Genomic DNA, 24,825 nt, shown 5'->3' with positions numbered 1-24,825 from the left:
AAGTGAACCATTTTATGCGCACCTGATTTTGTCCAGCTTAAAGAAGGATGATCCAATCCTCTGTATCCTTCATTTCTTATATACAATGGAAGTTGCATGAATTTGAAATGATCAGTTAATGTGAGGCGTGTTTCTTGACAGAATAGGACCTGGAATCTTTCTTTTGTTCCTTTGAATGACATTTTGCCCCTTTTGATAGAAAAATTTAAACTTGAAGCAAAGTTACTTGTGTTTAACTACAAACCATTATCTAAACTGTCAATGTTGCCCCAAAGAGTTTTAGAGTCTGACTTCAGACCAGAATGTGGTTATAATGGAGAAACGAACTGTTTGTTTTGAGTTACATGTAATACCTCAACCCGCCACTTGGTGGCTCATAGTACTGAGTAAAGCTAAAGCACAGGCTGCTGGTGAAGAAGACAGAGCTTTTGATTGTGCTCGGAGTGTGTGTACATTCACTTTGTTTATTTTACGTTTGTGGTTTTTTTTTTTTAAGTTATGAGATGTTTTACAGACCCTCTGGACAATTGTAATAGAATAAACATTTAGATGAACGCCATTCGGTTTCAAGTGGTCCTCACAGTTCCAAAACCTTTTGAAGTCAGACACCAATTCAGGGCCAAAAGGCCAAAGAGTCAATTCCTTTTCTCAGGACTGGAATGAAAACATTGTGAGCGTATGTCTGACCATGTTCATGTGGCTGGGGTGTGAAGACAAAACAGGGGGGGACTAACTATACAGCTGAGGACTGCACCATTTGGTTTAAAAAAATAAAAAAATCAATAATACTTTTAAAGAAAAAAACTGGAGTTTTGATTCTATTTTTGTTCTCAATCATCACATATATTGTCAAAAGTGCAACTTTATTGCTGTGATTGTCCTCAAGGGATAAAATGAATATAAACAATCCCAAAATAAAAAGTAAATGAGGCTCAGCCAGGTTTGAGCCAACGTGCAACATCAACTATGGAAACCCACAAGGAACGGTGGAACAATGTGGACAATGTCCCAAAAAACTGTGTGTGTGTGTGTGTGTGTGTGTGTCCATAAAATCTATTCAGAAGGTGCTTGTTGCCTATATTACGTTTCACCCGACCTTCAGTTTAGTTGTTATCTGAGGATTTCAGCGGGGGGGGGGGCAAGGAGGTCAGCTCAGCACAAGGCGGTCTTGCTCACACACATCCCACATCTGTTTCACTCCCTGAGCTTGACATGTGTTGACCAAGTTTGCAAAAACGTATTGACTTTTTTTATTATTATTATTATTTTTTCTCACTTTATTGCAAGCGTATTTATTTTATTTAATTATTGATTGATTTACGTGTTTAAATTACTACTATCCTGATAGTAGTATATTGACAATGTTAATGTATTTTTGGTGGAAATGCTACATTTGTTTTGTTTTGATTGTTCTTATTCAGTACCAGTGCCAAACAGTGTCAGTCAACTCCTCTGCAGGACCTCCTTTGTTTGGGAGCTTCTTGTTACAGTCGGGAGCCTTTGTGTTTTGGATTGCTGCGTTTAGGAGTTTGCACTGCCGTTTCTGTTGTTTGGGGGGTTCGGGTTAGTGTTAGGGTTAGGGTTAGTCACGCCCGTGCATCAAGCATAAAACAGCCTTGAGACTGTGACCCAGCCTTCTATGGCTAAATCCATTTCAAATTTCATGTTGCAGAATGGATTTGAGGTTCTATAATCCAAACATGAAAGCATATTCCTTCTACTCTGGGGTCCACTGCTCTTTTTCAAGGATTGACTGCTTCTTTTATGGTGGCTCCCTTATTTCTGAAGTGGAAACATCTGAATATCATCCGATTGCTATATGAGATCATGCACCACTTAGCATTGATACTAAACTGCAAAGTCAGCCCTGTTTTTCTTCCCCCTGGAGGTTTAACCCTTTATTGATATCAGACAGGGCATTTAAAGATTTTATTGAATCAAATATGGGTGAATGTATATCAATAAACAAGGCCGACGCTGTTTCATAAGCATTGCTGTGGGAATCTCTGAAAGCCCATTTACACGGGCAAATTATTTCTTTTTCAGCCCATTTAAATAAAGGTCGAAGAGCAAAGCTTAAAGAATTGATGACAAACATTAATGACATCGATATACAAATTGTAACTGACTCTTCCCCAAATCTGCACAAAAAAAACGACGAGCTTTACAAACAGAGTTAGATTTGCTTTCAACAGCTGAAGCTGAGAAACTCTTTTCCCGTTGGCCTGGTGATAAACCCAGGAGGCTACTGGCCACCGGCTAAAACCTCAAGTAGCATCTCGACTGATTACTCAAGTTAAAGACACAACAAGCGAGTTGGTTTCTGACCCGATAGCTATAAATTACATTTTTAAAAAGTATTACTCATCTTTATATGAATCTGAATTTTCAGTTGGCCCAGTTATTTTGCTCTGTCCCGAGGCACTCGACAGGGCTGTCCATCACCACCCCTCCTTTTTGCTCTGGCTATCCATATCCTTACCATATCCTTACCATATCCTTACCATATCCTTACCATATCCTTACCATATCCTTACAGTCACGCACTCAAGTTTCAAGGAATCTCTCGTTTTGGTATGAACCTTAAATTGTCCCTTTATGCAGATGATTTGCTTTTATACATTTCTGATCCGAGTCTTAGTGTTCCCTCAATTATATTGTTTTTGGAAAAATTCAGTTTACTCTCAGGATACAGCATTAATCTACTTAAAAGTGAACGTGACCCAGCAGATGTTAGCTGCCTTCATCCAGACAGACATCCCATTCAAACTTAGCCCTTCCGGATTTAAATATTTAGGAATCAACATCACCTGCACTTTACCTTTCTTATACACAGCTAGTTCCATCCCACTGATGAATCAAATTAAAGTAGACTTTCCCTCATCTCTTTTGGCTCGGATACATACAATTAAAATGAACGTTTTACCCTGGTGTCTTTTTCTATTTCAATGTATTCCATTGTTTCTGCCACAAAGGTGTTTTAAGACTCTCGATGGACGGACAATCAACAGATACAATTAGAAAATCATGGGAAAAGGAGTCAAGTATACAACATTTGTGACCAACAGTGGAAGAAAGTGTTATTAGAGATTCGTGCGTCTATCTGAACTCTCCCCACAGATCGTGGATCAATGTGAAAGAAGCCCTTGTAACCTGACTCACAGGTTCTTTTTGTGCCCAAGACTCAACAACGTTTGGAGCCAATATTCCACGATTGTTTCCAAAGTTCTTAAAACTCAAGTTGTTATGAAGAATTTCTTGGCTGTTTGGGTTCCAGTAAACACTCTGCATGTTTTCAACAAGAGTTTAAGATGTAAAATAATTAAAGGTTACGCTGTGAATTGTAAAATTTTGTATTGACTTATTCTCCTAAAAAGTGATTTCCAATTTTAATGGGTCATTCAGTTTTGTATTTGATTACTGGTGTTTGTTTGTGATCCTCTGACGGTACAGGATCGGCCAAAGAAGCCGCAGGCTTCAACCCATTCCTTCTTCAGTTGCTGGACTGGTCATTGTTTTTGCAACAAAGTTCTTGTTTGCTGCTTTTGTATGAATGAAACTGAAATAAATAGTAACTAACTAAAAAGACACATGAAGTGTTGCAGCTGTGGCTCCGGTTTGTACATCTGGTGACAGACAGGCAGCAAAATGAAACTTTTACTGCACTTCCCAATAGCGAGAGATAACAGGAAACGCTACTCTTACCCTCGATATTGTCCGTCTCACCCAGAACTACGTACTGGGCCCCGAGGATTGGGTTGAATGGTTCCACCAACGACGTGTGCACAAGGACACGGTGCTCCTGGGAAGCATGCTGAGTCAGCAGCGTGGCCATCGACTCCTCGGGCTGATAGGCCACCAGTCTGGAGGATGCAGCCGGCCGGCACACACAGATAGAAGGAGCTTTGAGTGTACACGTCAACCGAGATAGTAAAGTCTCACACGTTGGTCTTAGGGCTGTCAAAATAAAAGCGTCAACACAAACGAATCCATCATCATGAAATCTTTTTAAGAAAGACACTAAACAAGCACTTTGCCCCTCTCCATGAGAACTTTGAGCACAAAACCCCCCAAGATGGAACAATAAACTGACATAAAGTATTATGCACACTCTGCAGGAGGGAGTTTTCTTTTCAACGAAGCACCTTCAGCTTAAAATACCCCATTGCCTTTGTTTCCTTACCCTTGTTGGTATATTGTTCATCAAGATTGCTGGTTTGTTTTATTGGTTTTATTCAATATTGTTGTATGGATGATTGCCAAATCAGTTTTGAGTGCATAGTTTGTGGGAAAATGCAACAGTGAGGCTCATTGTGCAGAGTATTTATTGAACATGGGGGTCGGATTAAATAAGTTTCCTTCTTTGCGTTCAGGCAAAATTGGAGCTTGCTTTGTTTTTATGTTAAACGTGTGCTGATATGACGCGTCACGGACCATGTGACGACTTTGGCTCCCTTGTGCTCCACTGCGGAATACTTCTGCCTGAAATAAATAGATAAATAAATAAATAAATGCTCTCCTCTCAGAAAACGTCAACAAGTTAGTTGTCTTAGTGCCTGGCGGAAAAAAGGGATAACAGGGCTGCAGTAATGTGGATAGAAGTTTGTTTTGAATTCTTTTTTTTTTAATTAAATATATAATATATTCCCTTCTTTTGTGAGCATTTTTACTTTGCAAGACCCCTTTTTATGCATTTTTGCAGTTGAATCTTTCTGTGTTCATATTCAAACTCACTGTGCCCTTTTTGTTTGTTTTCAGTCGTAAGATGTCAGTTTGCATGTTTTTCTTTGTCTGTCCAGTTGTTCTGCATCTATTTGTGTTATGTTTGCACCTCCTTTTGAGTTTTTGCCGTTGTTTCTGTCCTGGTGTGTGTATTTAAAATTTCTTAAGATGATTTTGTGTACAAATGCAGTTCTGTCTTTACGGTTACTTTGTTGACAAATGTGCAAGCTTTTAATGTTGTCTGACTTGGCAGCACGTTTGAGTTTATTTAGTATTTGCATTATTTGTTGTCGTTCTTTTTCCCACGTGAATCCTGGATGTAGTTGATTAGTCTTTGTTTGTCTCACCCAATGGGTTTGAGATTCTATTCTCTATTTCCCATCCTTTTATTGCCGTTTCATAGTTCTTTGCCTCACGTGATTGATAACTGCAGTTGATTTGAGAAACCTGCTGTAGTTTGTTCTGTAGCCATTTATTGTCTTTTTGCTGAGTTTTCCCCCCCCCCCAATTCTTCTTTGGTCTGCTAATGTATATTAACTATACTTATATATATTGTCTCTTTTCAGTCGTTTCACTCTCGCTGTTTATTTGACATTTCTTGATATCAAATGTGTGCACATTAGCAGTCATTTCTGTCTGTTTGAATTTCTTTCTTTTGTTTTTCTTTACCTTTTGTCAAGACTTTGAAGCCAGATAAATGATAATCCTGCCTTTTCGTGTTCACCTCACCTTATTTGATGTCTGTGTTCATCTGTAGTCATGTTCAGTGTCTCTTTCAGTTGTTTTGTGTTCATTTCGCATCACTTTCAGATCATTTATGTTCTTGGATACTTATAACAATAACAATAACAATACATTTTATTTGTAATGCACTATTCTTTTAAAAATCTCAAAGTGCTTTTGCCTGTGTTTATGTATGTTTGGGGCTACATTTCTTGGATTTATTATTTGTTGGTCTGGTTTGTGGACGGGGTCTTCTCTTCTTCGGGGATGTAAACGTGTGTGTCCAACATGTTAGTTGTAATATGAAAACCCACCTGCCAAACGTCCTCAGCGACTGTCCGTCCGACACGCCTCCGGAGGTTAACTCCCAGGGGAAATGGAAAACTGCAGCGGAGGGCAGCATCGCAGCGCGGGACGGGACACAGTGAGAGCGGAGGCTGGTCAGACTGGGAAGGCTGGATGCGCTTGTAAATACAGCATGGCGGAAGTAAGCCTGCTTTGTTTCCGGGTCACGTGACGCGCCACAGTGCCTCGTGAGGCTCCGCCCCCCTCCTCCCCCTCCGCCTTTATTTACCGGAGGCCCGAGCAGCCAAATGCCCCCGAAGACACAACTTTTTCAGCTGAGTGTGGACTAACTTCGCACACAGGCTTCTTCTTCTTGCATGTTTGATTCGTTTCTCTCCTCCTCGACGCGGTTCTCAGTCTGATTCGCAGCCATGAATCCGGACATTTTAAAAGAGCGAGCAAGCGCCACATTTGACGTCGACAAACTCACCTATATTTTGGACGGGGGTCAAGAAAAGACTGAAAGAAGACGAGAAATCGGTGAGATGTTTTTTTTTAACATGTTCGTCTCCTTGCGAGCATTACGGTTCACAATTACTGTAAAACATGTTTTTAATATCAGACATCAGTTCCATCTCAGCTGTTATATAAATGTCTGCCGAGCGACGTTCAGGGTCCAGAGGTCCGTTCACTTTTTAGCTAGATTTAGAAAGTAATTGCACATATTGTCATTTTAAATCACAGTTTTTTTTAAACGTGATGCTTTAAATCGCTCAAGGGTGTATTAAAGATCATTTCGGCTTTGGTGGGATTCACCAACGAACTGGTTTGCAGCTGCACATCCAGACATAGTAAACAGAATTACAGGTGGCTGGGAGATGGAGACCGACTATACTTCAGCCATGGGAAGGAAAACATCGACATGCAGGCTGAAGACTAGGATTTTATTCAGGTTCATCTCAGGATGCAGACAGTTTGATTGTGCGCCACTGTTTTTTCTTTAATGTTCTTTGTATGCATGTGTAGTGTGAGTAGGATTATTTACCCTACGTATACATTGATGCACTCTATCTAAATATACAGCTATAATCAATTACAAATACAGATAACTCAAACCGTGTTTTCCTTTTCTTCCTTTGTAACCATATGGATGTATTTATTTAGTATTGCTTTGCCCACTTTCAGAAGCAGACCATAGTCAGGTCAAAATAACAACTTAACTTTACTTGAATGTATAAATCAGGTGTTATTATATTGTTTTCTCTTAAGTAATAATATATTTTTAGTCCACCTGAGCAGGATTGGATAGCTGGACCACATACAAATATCCTCAACTTAGATCTATTCATTTGATTATGATCATCTTTAGTTGTATAACACCATTCACTCACAAAACCCAAAGGACTTCACATGAGTTGAGAAAACTAATAAGTATTTTTTTTAACAGATTGACAACACATTTAAAGAGCAATGTGGTGACACAAGCAATACAAATTGAGATTAAGGCAGATGATTCAGCGTCAGTTTATCAGCCCAGTGATATGTTCAATTCAGTCATATCCTCAGAATTAATATCAAACCGTATATCAGCAAATGGAAATGATGTCCTGATAGCATGGGGCTCATACAAACCAATACATTGTAAAATGTACTGATAATGTTACACATTCTTTCTGATGTTTAAACCATATCGTAGCAGTAAAAGATTTGCTTTACAACCTTCTAATCATGTCCATTGACAGGACGCTGGGTTTCTCAACTTCATTTTGATTCTAATTACACTTTGGTAACCAATAAGGTAGCTAGTTTACGCCGCATGTCTTTGTAATGTTTGCCCTTTGCATTGTCATTTTGCTGGCTGGAGCTGAGCGTCAGGAGGCCTTCTGTGTATTTGACACGTAGCCTTAAATCTTGTCACAGTCTTGGACGGTCCAGACGACGACTAGATGCACTTGAATTATTAACATTTCTCAGAAAGTTCCACATTACGTCCTCAAAATGTTCTCCCTTCAGTTGTTCTCCCTTCAGTTGTTCAGAAGTTTTCCATTGGCACTCGTTTCCCCCCGCGGAACGAAGTTCACTAAACCCTTCACTGAATAACTTCACGGCAAACTGCATTGGATTAAATCATGCTAAGTAGCGTGACTCTGACCTCGAATACGTTGATGGTGTTTACTTTTTTGGGGGGGAGAGGGGGGTATAATAAAGTGTGATGTTGGCCTGTGTCGGTACGTTTCTGATGACATTTCCACCGTCTGCTGCAGAGTCCATGGTTTTCAGCAACCCCGACTTTGACGAGGTGGACCCAAACTTCCTGTCCTCCAGTGAGCGCTACGACCAGGCCGTCAGAAAAAGTGCCCTTATGATTCAGAAGATGAGAGAGTATGGCATCGCTGACCCAGATGACATCATGTACTACAAGAGGTACGTTTTCTTTAAAAAAAAAAAAAAACAATGAAGGAAAATGAAAAGCGAACAGTGGATCCCCTGCAGTAATTGCATAACAAACCGGTGCCTTCAGGTGTTATTGACTCCACAACAGGAGATTCTTTTGAGATGAAGCAAACTATCAAAGCTTTTGAGTTTAACAGTCATGAGCTATATCAGACTGTGTTAGCTTGTTTTGCTGTTTAACCAGCACCGTATTTTGCTTCAATAAGCAAGTCGTCTGTATAAAAATCCAAATGGACTCCGGCATGTTGTGTGTTGGTGGAACAGTGACTTGGAGCAAAGTTCATGTCAGATAAAGAGGGCGCCCGAGTTCGCAGTGAACGCTTTAATACGTAATCCTGCTGTCCTTTGGTTAGAAATTAACAATTCAGTTCACGTCAGTTGAAGGTATACAGGAGGATTTTCCCGAATTTTAGGAAAGAACCGCCCTCTCCACCTTTTGAAAAAAAAAATGCGCATGCGCAACTCTGTACCTGCTCCCGAGACGGAACGCCTACTAAAACTCGTGCGAGAGACGTGCACGAGCCCAGTTCTCCTCGTGCACGCTCTGTTTACAAGTCACAAGTCGGCATCGCTCACATAAGCTCACTTTACAAGAAGATTTGCACCAGAGGGGGTGAAACTGTGTAAAAATGTCCGGCATGATGAGAACCGTGTGGAGTGAGCTGCGCGCAGGGACGGGCACGTACGACGGGCTTACGTCATATATCACCAGAATGATTGACAATTGGGAGGACCGGTTATTTTGATGATCCACCCGGAAGAAGAAAATCCTCTACTATACCTTTAAGTTTTATTTATATAGTGCCAAATACAGCACCGTCCTTTCAAGACGCTCTTACGGAGAAAGACTGGACAATTCCACACCAGCGAAGATGGGTGACGATGGAAAAGGACACGTTCTTTATTAACGGAGAAGAAAAAGGGAGTGTTGGTGTGTTTTAGTGACGTAGTTGCTGGTTGGGATGTCACCCGAGTCGCTTTCCATCAGAGGTTTGCTCTGCATGTCCACCTGGCAAGATTCCCTGAGGTCGGCCCAGAACTCACTGGAGACATTATGGAATGGATGGGTGAGGTTCCTGTTCTGCTTCAGTGGTAGTTTTGATTTCGAATAACTTTTTCGTTGCGGCGTTTCAGTAACATAAGAAGCAAACCAAGAAACAGAAAAAAAGAAAAACGTATTTCTTTGTCATTATTTGTCGTATCTCAGTTGTCTGTCCCACAACTTCCCTTCACTCAGTATGGTTAAGAGCAACCACCAGGAGGCTTTGGGGCTTCATTTTGCCATGTTCCTGCCCACCCTGCTGCACCAGTGTGACGCTCAGCAGCTCCGGAAATGGCTGCCTCTGGCGGAGTCTTTCCACGTGTTGGGCACGTACGCCCAGACTGAGATGGGTCACGGTCAGTCCCGGGCTTCGCCTCCAGCCCATTCTCTAGACTGTTGATTCAGAGCCTCTGCACATTTAGCACAAATGAGTGTTTTTTTTTAGTGAACAAAAATAATATTGCAGGCAGAACGAAATGAAAATCCTCCAGGTTTAAAAAATAAAACAACAAACGACTACATATCATGTGTGCCCCTGGAGATTCCTTGTATGTGTTTGACAGATCCATATAGTCCAGAAATTACTGTGTCTTCTAACAACGGGGTTTTCCTATTTGTAGGTCAATAACACGCAACTTTGTCCATTTAGTAAAATCCCTGTAGTTTGCCCCACACTTCTAGATGAGGAATGTCCTCGATTAATACGTATTCCCACGTTAGTTTTACCACTTCCCCTCTGTTGTCCCTCCTTCTATCATGATCCTCACAGGGCTTGTGTTTATTGTGATTCCATTGTGTTGATTCCTCCTGATCCTTCAAAGTTGATGAATCTGATTCATAATTAACGTTGATCAGTAGTATTATATGAATGATCTCCTCTGATTTGGCTGTTGGCCTCTTGGGAGACCACATGTGGTGAAGCAGTGACGCTGGATTGTGAACCAGAAGTCACCAAACAAGTCATCAAATGTCATGACTTCCTGTTCCTTCCTATAGCCTGTTGGCCCTGCTTCAGTTCAGAGCAGGTAGAACCTTTAACAGTCCGAATTGAAGTACCTGTTGAGAATAAACTGGATCCTCAAGAGTCAAAACATGTTTCAGTAAGTTAAAGGAGAAGAAGAAGATGTTTAATGTCGAGGCGCCAGAAGGCTGAACGTACTGCGATGGAGCGGCTGCTTCCCAATACTGTGCTCCAGACGTCTCTAATGAATGGAGTGAGTGAGGGAGGGAGAGAGAGGGGGGGGGGAGATGATTGCAGGTATGCATGGAGCTCAGTTAATTGTAGAGAAGATCCTCGTCTCTTGTCACAAACAGAAATACCTGGAGGCCATTAGAACTCTTGTTCCCTCTCATGCAGCTGAACCAAACACGAGTACTGTAACTAAAAGTACAGCCTGCATCTGGAGTCTGATCTTCCCTACCTGACTTGAGAGAGAGACTTTATGGTTTGTTTTGGTTTTTGTGTGCCAGGACTCAGTTTTACTGTTTAGAGCAGGGAGTCAAACTGATTTCAGTTGAGGAGCCACATCAACCTGATCTGACCTCTGGAGGCCCAACAAGTCAAACATCACATGTTAAACTGCAGATATGGACAAATGCAAAGTCTTTCCTTCTTTTGATTCTTTTGTAACTGCAAGAATTTGCCAGTCTATTCTGAAATATACATATTAAAGGAAATCAGATACTATTATATTTGCAAAAAAAAACCCTCAGTATCTGGAAATCGTATTTTTATTCAGGATTTAAAAAAATTCTCATCATCTGGAAGTTGTTTTGAGTTTACGTGTCTAAAGTATCACTTCACATAAGTTGGACTCATTGTTTTATTGTGAAAGGTGTTGCATTATCTGACCTCCACAGATGCTTTAATGTTGGGAGTCAAATTCTGACCAAGGGCGGTTTTCAATGTCATTTTTGCTAATCTGGTGTTTTTAGATCAGCCTCTGTCAGTTTTCATTTTTACATTTCAAAATCACATGACGATGGATAAGATGGTCTGGTGGGCCGGTTCTGGCCCCCGGGCCGCATGTTTGACACCCCTGCTTTAGATGGTTTACGTCTGTGAGGTTTTTCTGACTTGTATTATCATGTGGATACTGTAAAATAAGTTAAATACGAGCTTGACTAATTTCACCAGAATGCTTTTATTTTTTTTAACTTAACAGTTTGGTTTTTTTGGTGAGCATTTTGCTTAAAGAACAACCGGAGGCAGTAAGAAGAGCAGCCACAAGGCCTCACCTCTTGGTCTCCGTGTCTTGGATGAACCTTCTAGTCGGCATGCCTGCGCCGGCTCCACAACCATTCTGCAAAGATCAATTGTAAACCTGTCATATCGGAATGCATGCAATACTCACAGGCTGTTACGATTTGTCTCTTGTTCCGTCTTCACCACTTTCCGCCACGACTCATTTCTATCACCTCCCTGACTTCAACGACTCACACCCCTCTGGGTCGCCATTGTCTGTAACTTCATACAATTACTTCAATCCTCCCCACCCCCCCAAAAAAAATTCCCTCCTTGCATTATTATCCCCCCCCCCTCCATTTTTGTTTCTCCTCTCTGTGCCGCGACCTTGCACGGCCAAGATGTGTGCAACGCGACAAGCCCGTGCCCCTGGACCTCCACCTAGGGATGTTCCTGCCCACACTCCTCAACCAGGCCACGCCAGAGCAAATGGACCGTTACTTCATGCCCGCCTGGAACTTTGAGATCATCGGCACCTACGCTCAAACTGAGATGGGCCACGGTAAACTCAGCAGGGCTGCCCACAACTCTCAAATGACAGCCGTCGCTTCTCTAACGTCTCATAGGACACGCGAGGACAAAGAATGTTCAGTAGTTTTATCTTGAAATGACGTGTTTAAACACTAAACCCTCATTAACACGACTCTTAACCAGCAGCTTGTTTTTACACTCTTTCTCGTAGAGTTCAGTCGAACAGAGAAAGTGACGAGCGAATGTTCATAAATTAATCATAATACTCAAAATTCAATCATATTATGTCTTGTTCTAGTTTTAAACACTGTGTGTGGGCGCCGCTGTTAGTGTTGAAAAGACAAAACATTTGATTTCTGTGTTTGTCCATGAAAAAACAACAAGATGTAGCAAAGTAAAGCCAGTCTTTACATGAACTGTCAACCGTCTGACTCGTCGTAGAATACTCACACCACCACTAAGTCATTCTAGAGAGACTTTTAGACAAGCCTGTCCTCCATTTCCTTGTTTTTTTTAATGTTGTCTTGTCTTCACTAACCGTCTTTAGGTCGGGATCTGTCTTTGCATGTAGACTAGCACAACAAGTTGCATCAAAATAAGTGTCTTGAATGTGCATGTCCAGATCTGTCAAACACCTGCAAGTTTATATACAATTTAAACTCTCAAGGGCAAAATATGTGTTGTGAACTGCCTCATTGATTGTTCTTCATATACGACTAGACACATTATTACATCCTTGATAATCATTCCATGTCTGTTCATGTTGTTTGCTTAGTTTTGTGTTCAACATGTGCGGCGAGGAGGTTTGTTTGTTTTTTGTTTTTCACGTTGTGTGTGTGTATGTGTGTGTTTGGTGGGATTTGGTGTGACGTGTCCCTCTAGGCACTCACCTCCGGGGGCTGGAGACCACGGCCACCTACGACCCGGACACACAGGAGTTTGTGATGAACAGTCCCACCGTCAGCTCCATCAAGTGGTGGCCTGGAGGACGTGAGTTCATCTCCACTCTGGCGTCTCCACCGTGTCCACGAGATCAGTGCTTTTCAAACTTTTTGAGCCAAGGCACACTTTTTTCTTTGGAAGAATCTGGAGGCACACCACCACCTGAAACTCTGTAGCCTCTATTAACAATATAAAGTCATTTTCATCAAAGTTTTATCAACAGGAATCAAGTAAATACAGAAAAAAAGTATTTCCCAATGTCTTTTTTTAATAGTGACTCCCTCAGTGTGAAACCTGGACCTGATGGATGAAGAGCTGAGATCCTGGTTCACATTCTTCCTTTTCAAAAACTTCTCCATCACTGTCACTGACACAGTACTTTGATACAAGATGGTAGCAGGAGGTGGAGATTAACCACACTGACGTCTTTCAGTTTCAATTTCACCGGCAAAGTTCTGTGCTGCCATCTATTGGCGGAGAGTATTTATACATGATGTTTTTATAGAAAAAAAATGTGAAATTGGATAATTTCTCATGGCTCACCTGACTAGATCTCGCGGAACATCAGTGTGCCGCGGCACAGTGATTGAAAAACACTGCGCTAGCTCACTCACTCACTCACTCACTCACTCACTCACTCACTCACTCACTCAAAGTGGCAGTTTGGTTCATGAGGGGTATAAGGAGCTGAAGTGAATAGTTTCCTCCGTGACATTCATGATAAACTCGCCGCCCTCTTCTCTTTTCCTCCCTTCAGTTGGAAAGACGTCAAACCACGCCATCGTTCTAGCGCAGCTTCACACTCTCGGGACGTGTCACGGCCTGCACGCGTTCATCGTCCCCCTCAGGGACATGGACACACACCAGCCTCTGCCAGGTCTGACACCTCCTCCCTGAGTGTGGGGTTGTGGTCTGCGGCTCCTCCTCCATGTTCTTGTCTGTTTTGTCTTCCACTCCACGTTGTTCTCTTTTCTCTGCGTCTTTCAGGCGTCGTGGTCGGAGACATCGGCCCCAAATTTGGCTTTCAGGAAGTCGACAATGGCTTCCTGAAACTGGAGCACGTGCGAATACCACGGGAGAACATGTTGATGAAGTATTCCAAGGTGATATTATGTTATGTGATGCACATTATGTGATTCAAAACTACCCCGAGTGACTCGCCGCAGAAGACTTTAGGCAGCCGTTCCTCCCTCTGTTATTATCACAATGCACATTTTTGGTGCTGCTTTCTGTTTCAGACAGAACAAGAAGGCCGTTGCTCGGCTAATCCCCCGCCGGAGGGCTTTGTATTTTCTCACAAAGCCAGCTCTAAGGCAGCACACTTGGTACACTAGAGGGTGTTCCATGGGTCCTAGTAGATAATCATGTAGAATCTGAAAGGTCTTCTTCATAGGCTATGTCAAAATACGTCTCCAGAGCCCAAAAGGTGTTTTTATGCACTTAGTGACCCTGTGACCTGATATGCAAATTAGGTCCTGGTCACCATGGTGCCCCTTCTCCCCAGGTGGAGTGTCCATGTGTGAAGTTTGGTCACTGTGGGCCCAGGAACTGCTGAGAAATGAGGCGAACTGTTTATATGAAAATACATGTATTGTGCAACCATGACGAGCAAACTTCAGACCCTACCAATCTTCAAGGTCAAGGTCGGGTCACTTGGTGTACTGGAGGTTATCCCTGGAGTGTGTATCATGTGTGTATACAATTTCAGAGCCCTAGCTCAAAAACCTAGGCCTCCACAGCCCAAAATGTGTTTTTAAGCACTTCGTGACCCTGTGACCTACTTAATATGCAAATTAGGTCAAGGTCACCATAGTATCCCTTCCCCCTCTGAGATGTATCCACATGTGAAGTTTGGTCACTGTGGGCCCAGGGGTTGCCGAGATATAGGTAGAAACGTTCGAACGTACGGAGACTGTTTCAAGATCCCCCTTCGGGGCCTCTCAGCCACGGCGGGGGATAAAAAGAAGGGAGACTTTCATTTCAGTCCCGGTAACGTTGCATCCACGCTGTCATGAACTTCAGATTATAAAATGTTAACAAACAGCGTACTTAAGTTTTTAAGGCGTGTAACGTGCAACAGATTTTTCATGACTTGAATAAGAAAATGAAATCTTCATCATTATCAGGTGATAGCTCTCATACAAGCGTCAAATATACGTCAACAGTTCCGCCATGATTTAGTTGAACCTCACAATTTAATTTAACTTATTCGCTCATTTGAATGTTGAATAGGTTCCCTCCATGTTTCAGGCGTAAGACACTCCTGTTGCTGAGTGGAAGTCACAAGTGAGAAGCTATTTGAATTAGACTCTCGCCGCACCAGTTGCAGTTCAAATAAACACTCCTATCACTCAACGGTTGGAACCACCAGGAAGAGGTTCACCTAATGTCTTTGCATGAAACCTTGTTTTGAATCACGCTTGGATATAATGAAGAGTTTTCTTTGACTTCTGTCAAACGATTGTAACACGACAACCAATTTAACCCTGTAATGCCTGACCCCAGAAATAATGATCAGAAAATTCTGATTTCTTGAATCTGGAAACGTTATTAGGCCGTTTCACAAAATCTGGAAAAAAAATGACAAGAGATTATTTGCAAATAGGTTTTTGCTTTTGTATCGTAAATGACACATTGGGCATTAAATGCAGTTCTGGTAGTACAACAAAAACGTCAGCCTCTTTAGGCCTCTTTCTTTTTCTTCTATTATAAACAGTCGTAAGCATGAAAATAGCAGCTAGTCACAGTTTTTTTAAAAATTAAGAGGCAGATGTTCTTGTATGTTTCCCAAGACATTTCTTTAAAAGTGAAACGTCACTTGGTATCACTGCAAATATTATTGCCAGGCAGCATTGGCGCACGACAAGAACGTACAAGCGTCGCTCATCCCAAACGTCACGCAACATTGTGGTGATCTGAAGCAGAGGTTTTGTTTGAGCGTCAGGTTTTCCACTAGAGCAGGGGTCGGTAACCCTCGGCTCTTTGGTCCCTCCACTGCGGCTCCTGGAGCCTCCGTCCCACTGCAGTTCATCCTGGAGGGACGTAAGGAGGCAAGGCCACCCAGAGCGCAGTCCCTACAAAGAGTGGTACAATGTAGGGTCGTGACCGACGCAGCGATGTGACGTCATTACAACAATAATGGATGAAGAAGGTAGAATTGCGGCTGCAGGTCATGACAGCGGCTCAACTGGTGTCTGAAGCTGGGAGCTTCCTGTTCCTTTCACAGTAAAACTGCTGCGCTGCGGAGCGCCGACAGTTCCAGGAGGTTCATTACAGACTTGTTGAGAGTGACGGAACATTCTAGTGAACTACACAACAACTCCAGGACATTAAAGACACACCATCACACTCGTGGTTCTAACAATCCACATCTCACACATTTATCTTCCATTCTAATAATGTGGAGCGATAAAGGAGCTGAGAGCTGCAATGCATCATGGGAGTTTTCTGTTTGTGGTGTTTTAAATGTAATTATTGAGGGTTATATTAGGTTTGTAGTGTTGGTAATAATTGTGTATTTGTTGCTTAGTTCATGTAGTTTAGTTTATTAGTTGTAAGTTGTCAACCAGCAGTGAAGAAGGTTTTGTGTGTCGTGTCCTCCTGGCATGGTCTTCCTGTGGGACTGTCAAAATAAAATGTGTGTGGCTCTTTGGGTGTTGAGTTCAGTGGGAAACGGGACCAAATGGCTGTTTGAGCATTAAAGGTTGCCGACCCCTGGTCTAGGAAGACTTAGGTGTGTGTGTGTGTGTGTGTGTGTGTCCACTAGGTGGAGCCAGATGGAACCTACGTGAAGCCACCCAGTGCGAAGCTCACCTACGGCACCATGGTGTTCATCCGGGCCTACATCGTGGCCGACTCGGGGCGATCGCTCTCCAAGGCCGCCACCATCGCCGTCCGCTACAGTGTTGTTCGTCACCAGTCTGAGATCCGCCCGGGGTCAGTGCTGCTAAATGTTTCACAGGCACATCAGCAAGAAAGTGTTTTCTAATCATATTTTGTTGTTGTTCTTTTTTTTTTTTTTTTTTTTTACATTTTCCTGCATCCAGCTGAAGTCCGGGACTCATCATGACTCGTTTCGTGTGTTTCTCTTCAATAGTCAGCCGGAGCCTCAGATCCTGGAGTACCAGACGCAGCAGTACAAGCTGTTCCCGATCCTGGCCACAGCCTATGCCTACACGTTTGTCGGCCAGTACATGACAAAGACCTACCAGCGCATCAGTGGAGACATCAGCGAGGGGAACTTCAGCGAGCTCCCAGAGGTATTCACTCCCTTCATGTGTCCACTGGGACTCGGGTGACAAATGGAGGGTCACACACTCTACATAGTCAGTGAGTCGGTCTTCTTTTGAGAGACGCATGGCGACTGAGTTTAACGTGGAAGCAGGAAAAAAACAGTGCGGTTTTCTTTTGTGAGCTCTGAAAAGTACAAATACTCCCACATGTAGGGATCGAAGTACAACTCCTGCATTCAAAAACCTTTTTTGGGAAGTTTATCCAGAGAGTTGGGCCCTGCACAGTTCTACCAGTGTAGGTGTTTCACGCCCTGATGAATCCGTGGCTCTCTCTGTGTCCTGCAACGCCCAGCTCCACGCTCTCACTGCGGGTTTGAAGGCCTTCACCACGTGGGGGGCCAGCGCCGCCATCGAGGTGTGCCGCATGTCGTGCGGCGGCCACGGTTTCTCCCGGTGCAGCGCCCTGCCCGACATCTACGTCAACTTCACGCCGTCTTGCACTTATGAGGGAGAAAACACCGTGATGATGCTGCAGACTGCCAGGTACTCTTCATGCTGCAAATGGATGCTTTTGCCCGGATGCCGGCATGGTGTGTGACTGGCAGAGCCATTCATGTTTAAGAAGGTTTCCTACACGTCGTCTCCGTGTTCCACGTTTGAACAGAACAGGTGGCAGATCAGGACAAATATTTGATGCAAACACACCCACATCATTACTTCTGTACCAGACGGGCAGGAAACGCTCTCTCACTCCTCCTCCAGCAGAAACTAACACATTCTAGGTCTATAATACACTATATATTAGTCACACCCAGACTGTAAAGGTCAGCATTTATTATTGGTTTAATATTATGTCTGGTTTATGGTCATTGAGTCATTTTCAGTCTGGGCAAGGTCTCCAGGATACTGTCTAACCCAGGGGGGTCAAACTGATTTCAGTTGAGGAGCCACATCAACCTGATCTGACCTCTGGAGGCCCAACAAGTCAAACATCATATATTAAACTGCAGATACGGACAAATGCAAAGGCTTTCATTCTTTTGATCCTTTTGTAACTGCAAGGATTTGTCAGTCTATTCTGAAATATACATATTAAAGTTAATCAGATACTATTATATCTGCAAAAAAAACAAAACACACACACACAAAAACCTTCAGTCACCTTTATCTGGATATCATATTTTTATTCAGGATTAAAACAATTTGTCATCATCTGGAAACACATTTTGAGTTTACGTGTCTAAAGTATCACTTCACATAAGTTGGACTCATTGTTTTATTGTGAAAGGTGTTGCGTTATCTGACCTCCACAGATGCTTTAATGTTGGGAGTCAAATTCTGACCAAGGGCGGTTTTCAATGTCATTTTTGCCAATCTGGTGTTTTTAGATCAGCCTCTGTCACTTTTCATATTTATACTATATAAATTATATATATATATTATATAAAAATCACATGGCGGCCGGATTAGATCCTCTGGCGGGCCGCTTCTGGCCCCCGGGCCGCATGTTTGACACCCCTGATCTAAAGCATACTGGCATCTGCTCTTGCTTCTGGATGTTCGTGTGTGTGTTTATCTGTGTGTGTGTGTGTTTATCTGTGTGCATGTGTGTGTTTAGATCTTGAGCTCCAGGAAAACACAGTTGAGGAACTACGGCTCTCAATGCAGCACATTGAGCTTCTAACACATAAACATGACGAACACAGCTGTGACCTTTCTTGTTCGACGTAAATGCTTCTTCTCAGTAAAAACATTTAACAGACATTAAGGCTTCAATATCGTGGGTCTTCACTGTTTGTTTGTTTGTTTGTTTTAAGCAAGAGGTGCTTTTTGTGATCTGACGTGTTTCCCGGTGCTGAAGTGGTACTCCCCCCCCCCCCCCCCCCCGCCCAGGTACCTGGTGAAGAGCTACCAGCAGGCGAAGGCGGGCCAGCGGCTGAGCGGCACCGTGGCGTACCTGAACGACACGGGGGCCCGCAGGGTGCAGCCACAGCCCGTCTCCGCCCGGCCCGTCGTGGCGGACGTCAACGACCTGAGCGGCCTGGTGGAGATCTACAAGCTGCGAGCTTCCATGTGAGAAACCACGGCGGCGATTTAGTCAACTTGACTCCCAGCTACGTTCTCATTTCTGATTTCTAGGTTTCCATTATACAAATGGTGAGCAGGTCTCCGCATTGGGTGTCGGTTTTCAGTCTGATGTCTTTCACTTGTCAACGTTAACTCCCCTGATAGCGTAACGGAGGATCTGCTATCAGTTGCTGCCGGCTATATTTTGGTTTTGGTATTATTGTTCCAGAGATCACATCACATCCCTGCATACTGCGAGTCTTTAGTCACATCTAAATGCATTTGGCAGTCGGCTGTGGAGAGTCCCAACGAGCCTGCTGGAAGGCGGCGGCGTTTGTCCTGCCGGCTCAGACTTCCAGAGTGCTGGAAGGCAGAGGAGGGCTGCGGTCATGGTCGCGTCTTCTGCCCTTCTGAGACGCCTTTCAGCGTTTCTTCTTTTATAGTAAATGGAGAAGAGACGAGAGGAGAATGTGGAAAAAATTGCTTCACAACAATTTGCTGGTAGTGATGTGTGTGCGTGTGTGTGTGTGTGTTCATAGTCTGGTGGAGCTGGCAGCAAAGAGCATCCAGCAGGAGTTGCAGCGTAGGAAGCGCCAGGAGGAAGCCTGGAACAACAGCGCCATCGACCTGGTCAGAGCCTCTGATGTAAGTGCATTTTTTTTTCCTCAACTTTAAATTAAACTAAATCCAGTTTTTTTTTTTTTTTTTTTTTTTTTTTTTTTAAATCAAACTACTTCTAAATGCCGGCGTTGCATAAGTTGTAACGTCTAAATACACCGCAGGAGAATCGGATGGTTTTAAAACAGGCTTCTGATTTTGATTCCTTGTGACCCTTGATGCCTTAACTTCATTAGAAGTCAAACTGTTGTTCAGCTTCACATTTACTCCATTTTTTTTTTGTTTTTGTTTTTGCTTGTGTCGTCGTTTGGCCTCAGGCCCACTGCCACTACGTTGTGGTCAAGCTCTTCAGCGACAAGCTGGGTGAGGTTGGCGACGCGGCGATCCACTCGGTCCTGTCCACGCTGGCTCTGCTCTACGCTCTGCACGGCATCACCAACAACTCTGGGGACTTCCTGCAGGTACGCCGGGAATTGAACCGCCTCAGTTGCTTGCCTGCTCTGTTCACGTCATTCCTTTGTGGTCCAGTGTTGTCCAGTGTCTGTGGATTTGACTTGAGACCCACAGCAGAGTCTCTGTGTCGTTGGCAGGCCGGCCTGCTGAGCGTTCCTCAGATGAGGCAGATCTCCACTTCTGTCAAGGAGCTGCTGTCCGGGTTGAGGCCCAACGCGGTGGCTCTGGTCGACGCCTTCGACTTCAATGACAAGACGCTGAACTCCGTCCTGGGACGATACGACGGGAACGTTTATGAAAACATGTTCGAGTGGGCTCGCAGCTCGCCTCTTAACGCCACCGAGGTCAGTCGGGGTCGCCACACTCATGGACCGGTGCCTTAAAGTCCTAGTGAAATGAAAATCCGACCTCCAAAACACTCTGCTTGTCGCTTCTAGGGACATTTTTTATGCTAACTAGCCGAAGGGTAAAATGTTAAAACACGGCAATCTGCGAGAAAATAGCCGATAAACAGCTATTTCCTCTGCTGGGCGGAGCTTCTGACAATAATAGAGTGATGTCACTGGTTGTGCACACGCCCAAGTTGTGTTTACATTATGGAGGATCAGAGTTTTGACCACGAAGAGGCTGAATTGAACCATATTTCATCATCATCGTCATTTCAAACCCAGTGATTGATGAAGAAGACACAGAAGGTGGTTCTGCCATCGGTGACCCCGTCTGGAACATGTTTGAGGAAGCAGAAGACGCTTCGTCCTCCATTCGTCCTCGTCTCCTCAGCAGCCGCCAGTTTTCACCTTTGAGGCTTTGAGGCTCCTGACTTTTGGCAGAACGACTTCCTGGATCATGTCGAAGAGCTTTTCCCACTGCACGGAATCACCGAAGATTACTTGATCGTCTACTAGCAACCCAAGCTAGCGGCTCCCGCTAACGGCTAGCTGCTCCCGCCGCCCGTGCTCCTTTTCTCCCCTCTGGTCTCTTCCAGGCTCAATCTTTCGTCAAGGCTCATAAAACGCCGACTATAACTTCAAAACACTGTAAAAACTTGGATATTTAAGAGGGAAACAAGCCGATATAAACACAACAGATGGAGATCTGCACAACTCTTGACGTCACGCCCACGAAGAAGGATTCCCCCGACTTCCTCGGCTGGAGATTCAAAATTCAAATAACTTTGTTATGCGACAACAGTGGTGGGGCAGAGTAGGAGGAACCTTAGAAGTAGAACCCCAACTATCGTTTTTTTGCAAAGTAGTGTTTTACATTTCACTAGGACTTTAATACTCCCGGAGTCCTCAATTGTGAAAAAATAAATTTTGTTGTTTTTTTTTTTTAGATGCCATGTGAACTATATGACTATTTATGTGATGAGACAGAATGATTTCAAAAAGAAAATGGTGGTGTTTTGCATTAACCATTATTCTCTGTTCCGTCCCCTTCAGGTCCACGAATCCTTCCACAAGTACTTGAAGCCTCTGCGATCCAAGCTGTGAACGCAGTCACCTCCCTGTGGCGACCTTTCACCTCTCCTCACGTAGGAACACGTTTAACAGCACCAGTCTCACATCAATGCCACGATCATTTCTACCTTTTAATCAGCTTATAGTCACCAGAACGTTAGCGCTAGCGACCCCCCCGTCTTTCCCTTTGTACTCATTCTGATCACAATCTGCCTCTTTAAGACCATGAAGCCATGTTGTGCAGTTTTTCTTGGTGATGGTGGAGAACATTGTTTAAAAGAGTGAGCAGTCAGCGTCAATGCAAAATTGTTTTGGATTTGCGTTTTCTTTCAATCAGTCATTGTTTATAGGGTTGTTGTTCCTTTCTTTACAGTGAAAGTCATTTTGTTTCCATTTTGGACCGACTCCACATTCCTTGGCCTTCCGTTACGACGCCTCGTTTAATGTATATGAAACAAAAGTGTGCACGGTCGACCGACTCTGCTGTATACGTGATATATTCACATGTTCAGCCGAGATGTTTGTCGTTCAGTTTGAGCATGAGAATTCCAGCGAGTAGTGAGAATCTAGTGCAGAGAGTGGGAAGAAGACTTTACTGAAGGAAATATGAGCAAATCTGAGAATGAAAATGAATGTGAACCGATGAACTTGCACACAATAGCAGTCGATCGACGTGTCGTCTGTTTTATCACGTTTTACCCAATGTTTTATCATCTCCGTGGTTCACTTTATTCTGCGTGCCTGAAGCATTTCTTTCTCTGAACCCATCGGGACTGAAATGCTGAACAGAATGTCATTATGGATGTTGCGTAATAATTTGAAGAAAAAAAAATCTGTTTTGGCCGATTTCCCCCGGACTACAAAGACCAACATGTTCAAAAACACTGCGCTCTTTTGTTCTTCCAGTTTTTATAAAGCGGCACTCATTTGTGGCGCGTATCAGTTGATGCTGGCATCAAGAAATTCTCCACGTTGGCCTGACGGTTCACGAATCACACGATCAGGTGAATGACGGGACGACGGTTTTCAACGTGGCGTCGCAGGTTTTTACTTTATTTATCCCACTAAATAATGACAATGGAGCTGACTGGAAGAGGAGACAGCTGAGACGCCACCCACAGAATGAAAGTCCTGTCCCACGCGCACACACACACAAAGATACTAATTCAGTTGTTTGGGGGTTTTAATTTGTCATAATTTTTCTTTTAATCAAACTTTCTCGTTGTTTGATTGTTTGAATGAATGATTGCATTAATCTGTCCCACTACACGTGTGGCTCATGAGTGGGAAGCACATTCATGGTGCGTCTCCATTGGCCTCATTCATTTCAATATATTTGTGTACTTTTTACGTTCGTGCTGTTGGGATTCTCTTTGATCTGAAGCATTGGGATTCTCTTTGATCTGCAGCATTGCTGTGAACGGTACAGATGACTCGCGGGGTAATAATGTGCCTGAAGTTTTCTCTTCGTCACTTGACCATTGGAGAATGTTCGTTGACAAACCTCCAGTCGTCCAGCGGTGGGATTTCTACAATAACAATTTACTTATCCGAGTATGAGGACTTTGATCTGCGGAAGCGCGAGTGGTTATTTTTTTCAACATGCTGTAATGATTAGTACTGAATTAAAATGATTTTATCTGAAATATATTAATAAAAAAAAAAATCCTTAATGACTGTATGCTTTGTGGTGACTTTCTACACCAGGGGTGTCAAACTGATTTCAGTTGAGGAGCCACATCAACCTGATCTGACCTCTGGAGGCCCAACAAGTCAAACATCACATATTAAACTGCAGATATGGACAAATGTCAAAGTCTTTCCTTCTTTTGATTCTTTTGTAACGGCAAGAATTTGCCAGTCTATTCTGAAATTTACATATTAAAGTTACAACACAAAAAAAAAACCCTCAGTCACCTGTATCTGGATATCGGATTTTTTTCTCAGGATTAAAACAATTTGTCGTCATCTGGAAAAAATTTTGAGTTTACGCGTCTAAAGTATCGCTTCATATAAATTGGACACCTTTATTGTGAAAGGCGTTGTGTCATGTGACCTCCACAGATTGCATTAGTTAATTCTGACCAAGGGCGGTTTTGAATGTCATTTTTGCCGATTTAGATCAGCCTCTGTCAGTTTTCATATTTATACTTAAAAAAAAATTTAAATCCCATTGCGGCCAGATTAGATCCTCAGGCGGGCCGCTTCTGGTTTGACACCCCTGTTCTACACTTTCTACACTGACCTTTGGCACTGCCGGTTGGTCAATTAGGTTTTGTTTGGATTCCAAGGTTGACGGTTCAATCATTCATCTTGTTCTGTCAGTGTCACCCTGGACAAGAGACACCAGGTTTCTCTTGATGGTCCATGATGGTGTGAAGCACATTGAGATACTCATTTTAGATCTGTCATTTACTTATTTTTTTATAAACTTGGATTGATTAAAATGATCCTGTATGTGATCCTGCCGGTGACCTGAACACATTTTGAAACAAGAAGACAGACAAAAACATTCTCCTTAATGGATATATGAAATAGTTTTGGGGTTTTTTTTGCCATCATTTGTTAATCTGGATTCATGCCGATTCTTGGTCGACCATCACTGACGAGAAACTTCACGCTGGACCTCATGCAGCTCGGACTCCGCCTCTTCATTCACTGGGAAATCAAAGATGTGGGATCCTAATTTCCAAATGAAATGGAAAATGTACTGTTATCTGAAACATGGACTTGGCTTTACTGAAAAGACTTTTCTTTTTAGTTCCGACCACAGTTTTCTCTCCCACTGGACTTTCCATTAAAATGCTTTAAAACAGACTCTGAAGAACCGGCTGCTCTTGCAAAGAGCTTTTATGACTTCCTGTCCTCGTGGAGGGTGTCGATAATGATCATCTGGACAAATGTTGAGTCGGCAGTCTTCCCCATTATTGGGTCACCTATTGACCTTTTAAAGACTCTGGGACAGTAGACGATCCTCACACTGCATTTCTAAACCTTTTATGGGATGTATTCTCATTTAGCCTTATAATACAAGTCAATTTCTCCATCAAATAAGTCCCTTGTACAATATCCAGCCACTGTTTTTGCTTTGGAGAATTTACATTAACTCCA

General features: G+C 43.1%; 2 protein-coding genes across 4 annotated transcripts in view; one reads left to right on the top strand and one right to left on the bottom strand.

Annotated features, from left to right (window-relative positions):
- The window catches only part of ten1 (TEN1 subunit of CST complex), a 7,417-nt gene extending 1,524 nt beyond the window's left edge, over window positions 1-5,893 (bottom strand). The window contains exons 1-2 of the mRNA XM_080520711.1: window positions 5,760-5,893; window positions 3,706-3,863 (exon numbers count right to left, since the gene is read on the bottom strand). Of these exons, the coding sequence (XP_080376837.1) occupies window positions 3,706-3,863; window positions 5,760-5,848 (247 nt within the window). The 5' untranslated portion in view covers window positions 5,849-5,893. The remainder of the gene's footprint in view (window positions 1-3,705; window positions 3,864-5,759) is intronic.
- A 138-nt stretch (window positions 5,894-6,031) lies between these two features.
- Window positions 6,032-23,374, top strand: acox1 (acyl-CoA oxidase 1, palmitoyl). 3 transcript variants are annotated; one of them, XM_080494323.1, is made up of 14 exons: window positions 6,032-6,270; window positions 7,995-8,154; window positions 11,813-11,973; window positions 12,825-12,932; window positions 13,642-13,761; window positions 13,872-13,987; window positions 16,651-16,820; window positions 16,981-17,143; window positions 17,469-17,659; window positions 19,010-19,189; window positions 19,723-19,828; window positions 20,119-20,262; window positions 20,392-20,598; window positions 21,697-23,374. In XM_080494323.1, exons 1-14 carry the CDS (start codon window positions 6,162-6,164, stop codon window positions 21,745-21,747), a joined length of 1,986 nt encoding a protein of 661 aa, XP_080350449.1. In that variant the 5' UTR covers window positions 6,032-6,161; the 3' UTR covers window positions 21,748-23,374. The 3 variants fall into 3 exon arrangements, with proteins under 3 accessions (XP_080350449.1, XP_080350450.1, XP_080350451.1); XM_080494324.1 differs by lacking the exon at window positions 11,813-11,973 and adding an exon at window positions 9,422-9,582; XM_080494325.1 differs by lacking the exons at window positions 6,032-6,270; window positions 7,995-8,154; window positions 11,813-11,973 and adding an exon at window positions 9,293-9,582.
- Window positions 23,375-24,825: the final 1,451 nt, after the last annotated feature.

The sequence above is a fragment of the Blennius ocellaris genome (assembly GCF_963422515.1).
Source record: "Blennius ocellaris genome assembly, chromosome: 3".
Classification (NCBI taxonomy): Eukaryota; Metazoa; Chordata; class Actinopteri; order Blenniiformes; family Blenniidae; genus Blennius; species Blennius ocellaris.
Note: the sequence above shows the minus strand (reverse complement) of the source record. Positions and strands in the feature narration are given on the sequence as shown.

Excerpts from the sequence above, each read along its gene's own strand:
- acox1 (XM_080494323.1), top strand. The coding sequence starts at position 6,162 with ATGAATCCGGACATTTTAAAAGAGCGAGCAAGCGCCACATTTGACGTC. Across the intron at positions 13,988-16,650 it reads TGTTGATGAAGTATTCCAAG|GTGGAGCCAGATGGAACCTA; the intron begins GTGATATTATGT and ends TGTGTCCACTAG. Across the intron at positions 17,660-19,009 it reads ATGATGCTGCAGACTGCCAG|GTACCTGGTGAAGAGCTACC; the intron begins GTACTCTTCATG and ends CCCCCCGCCCAG.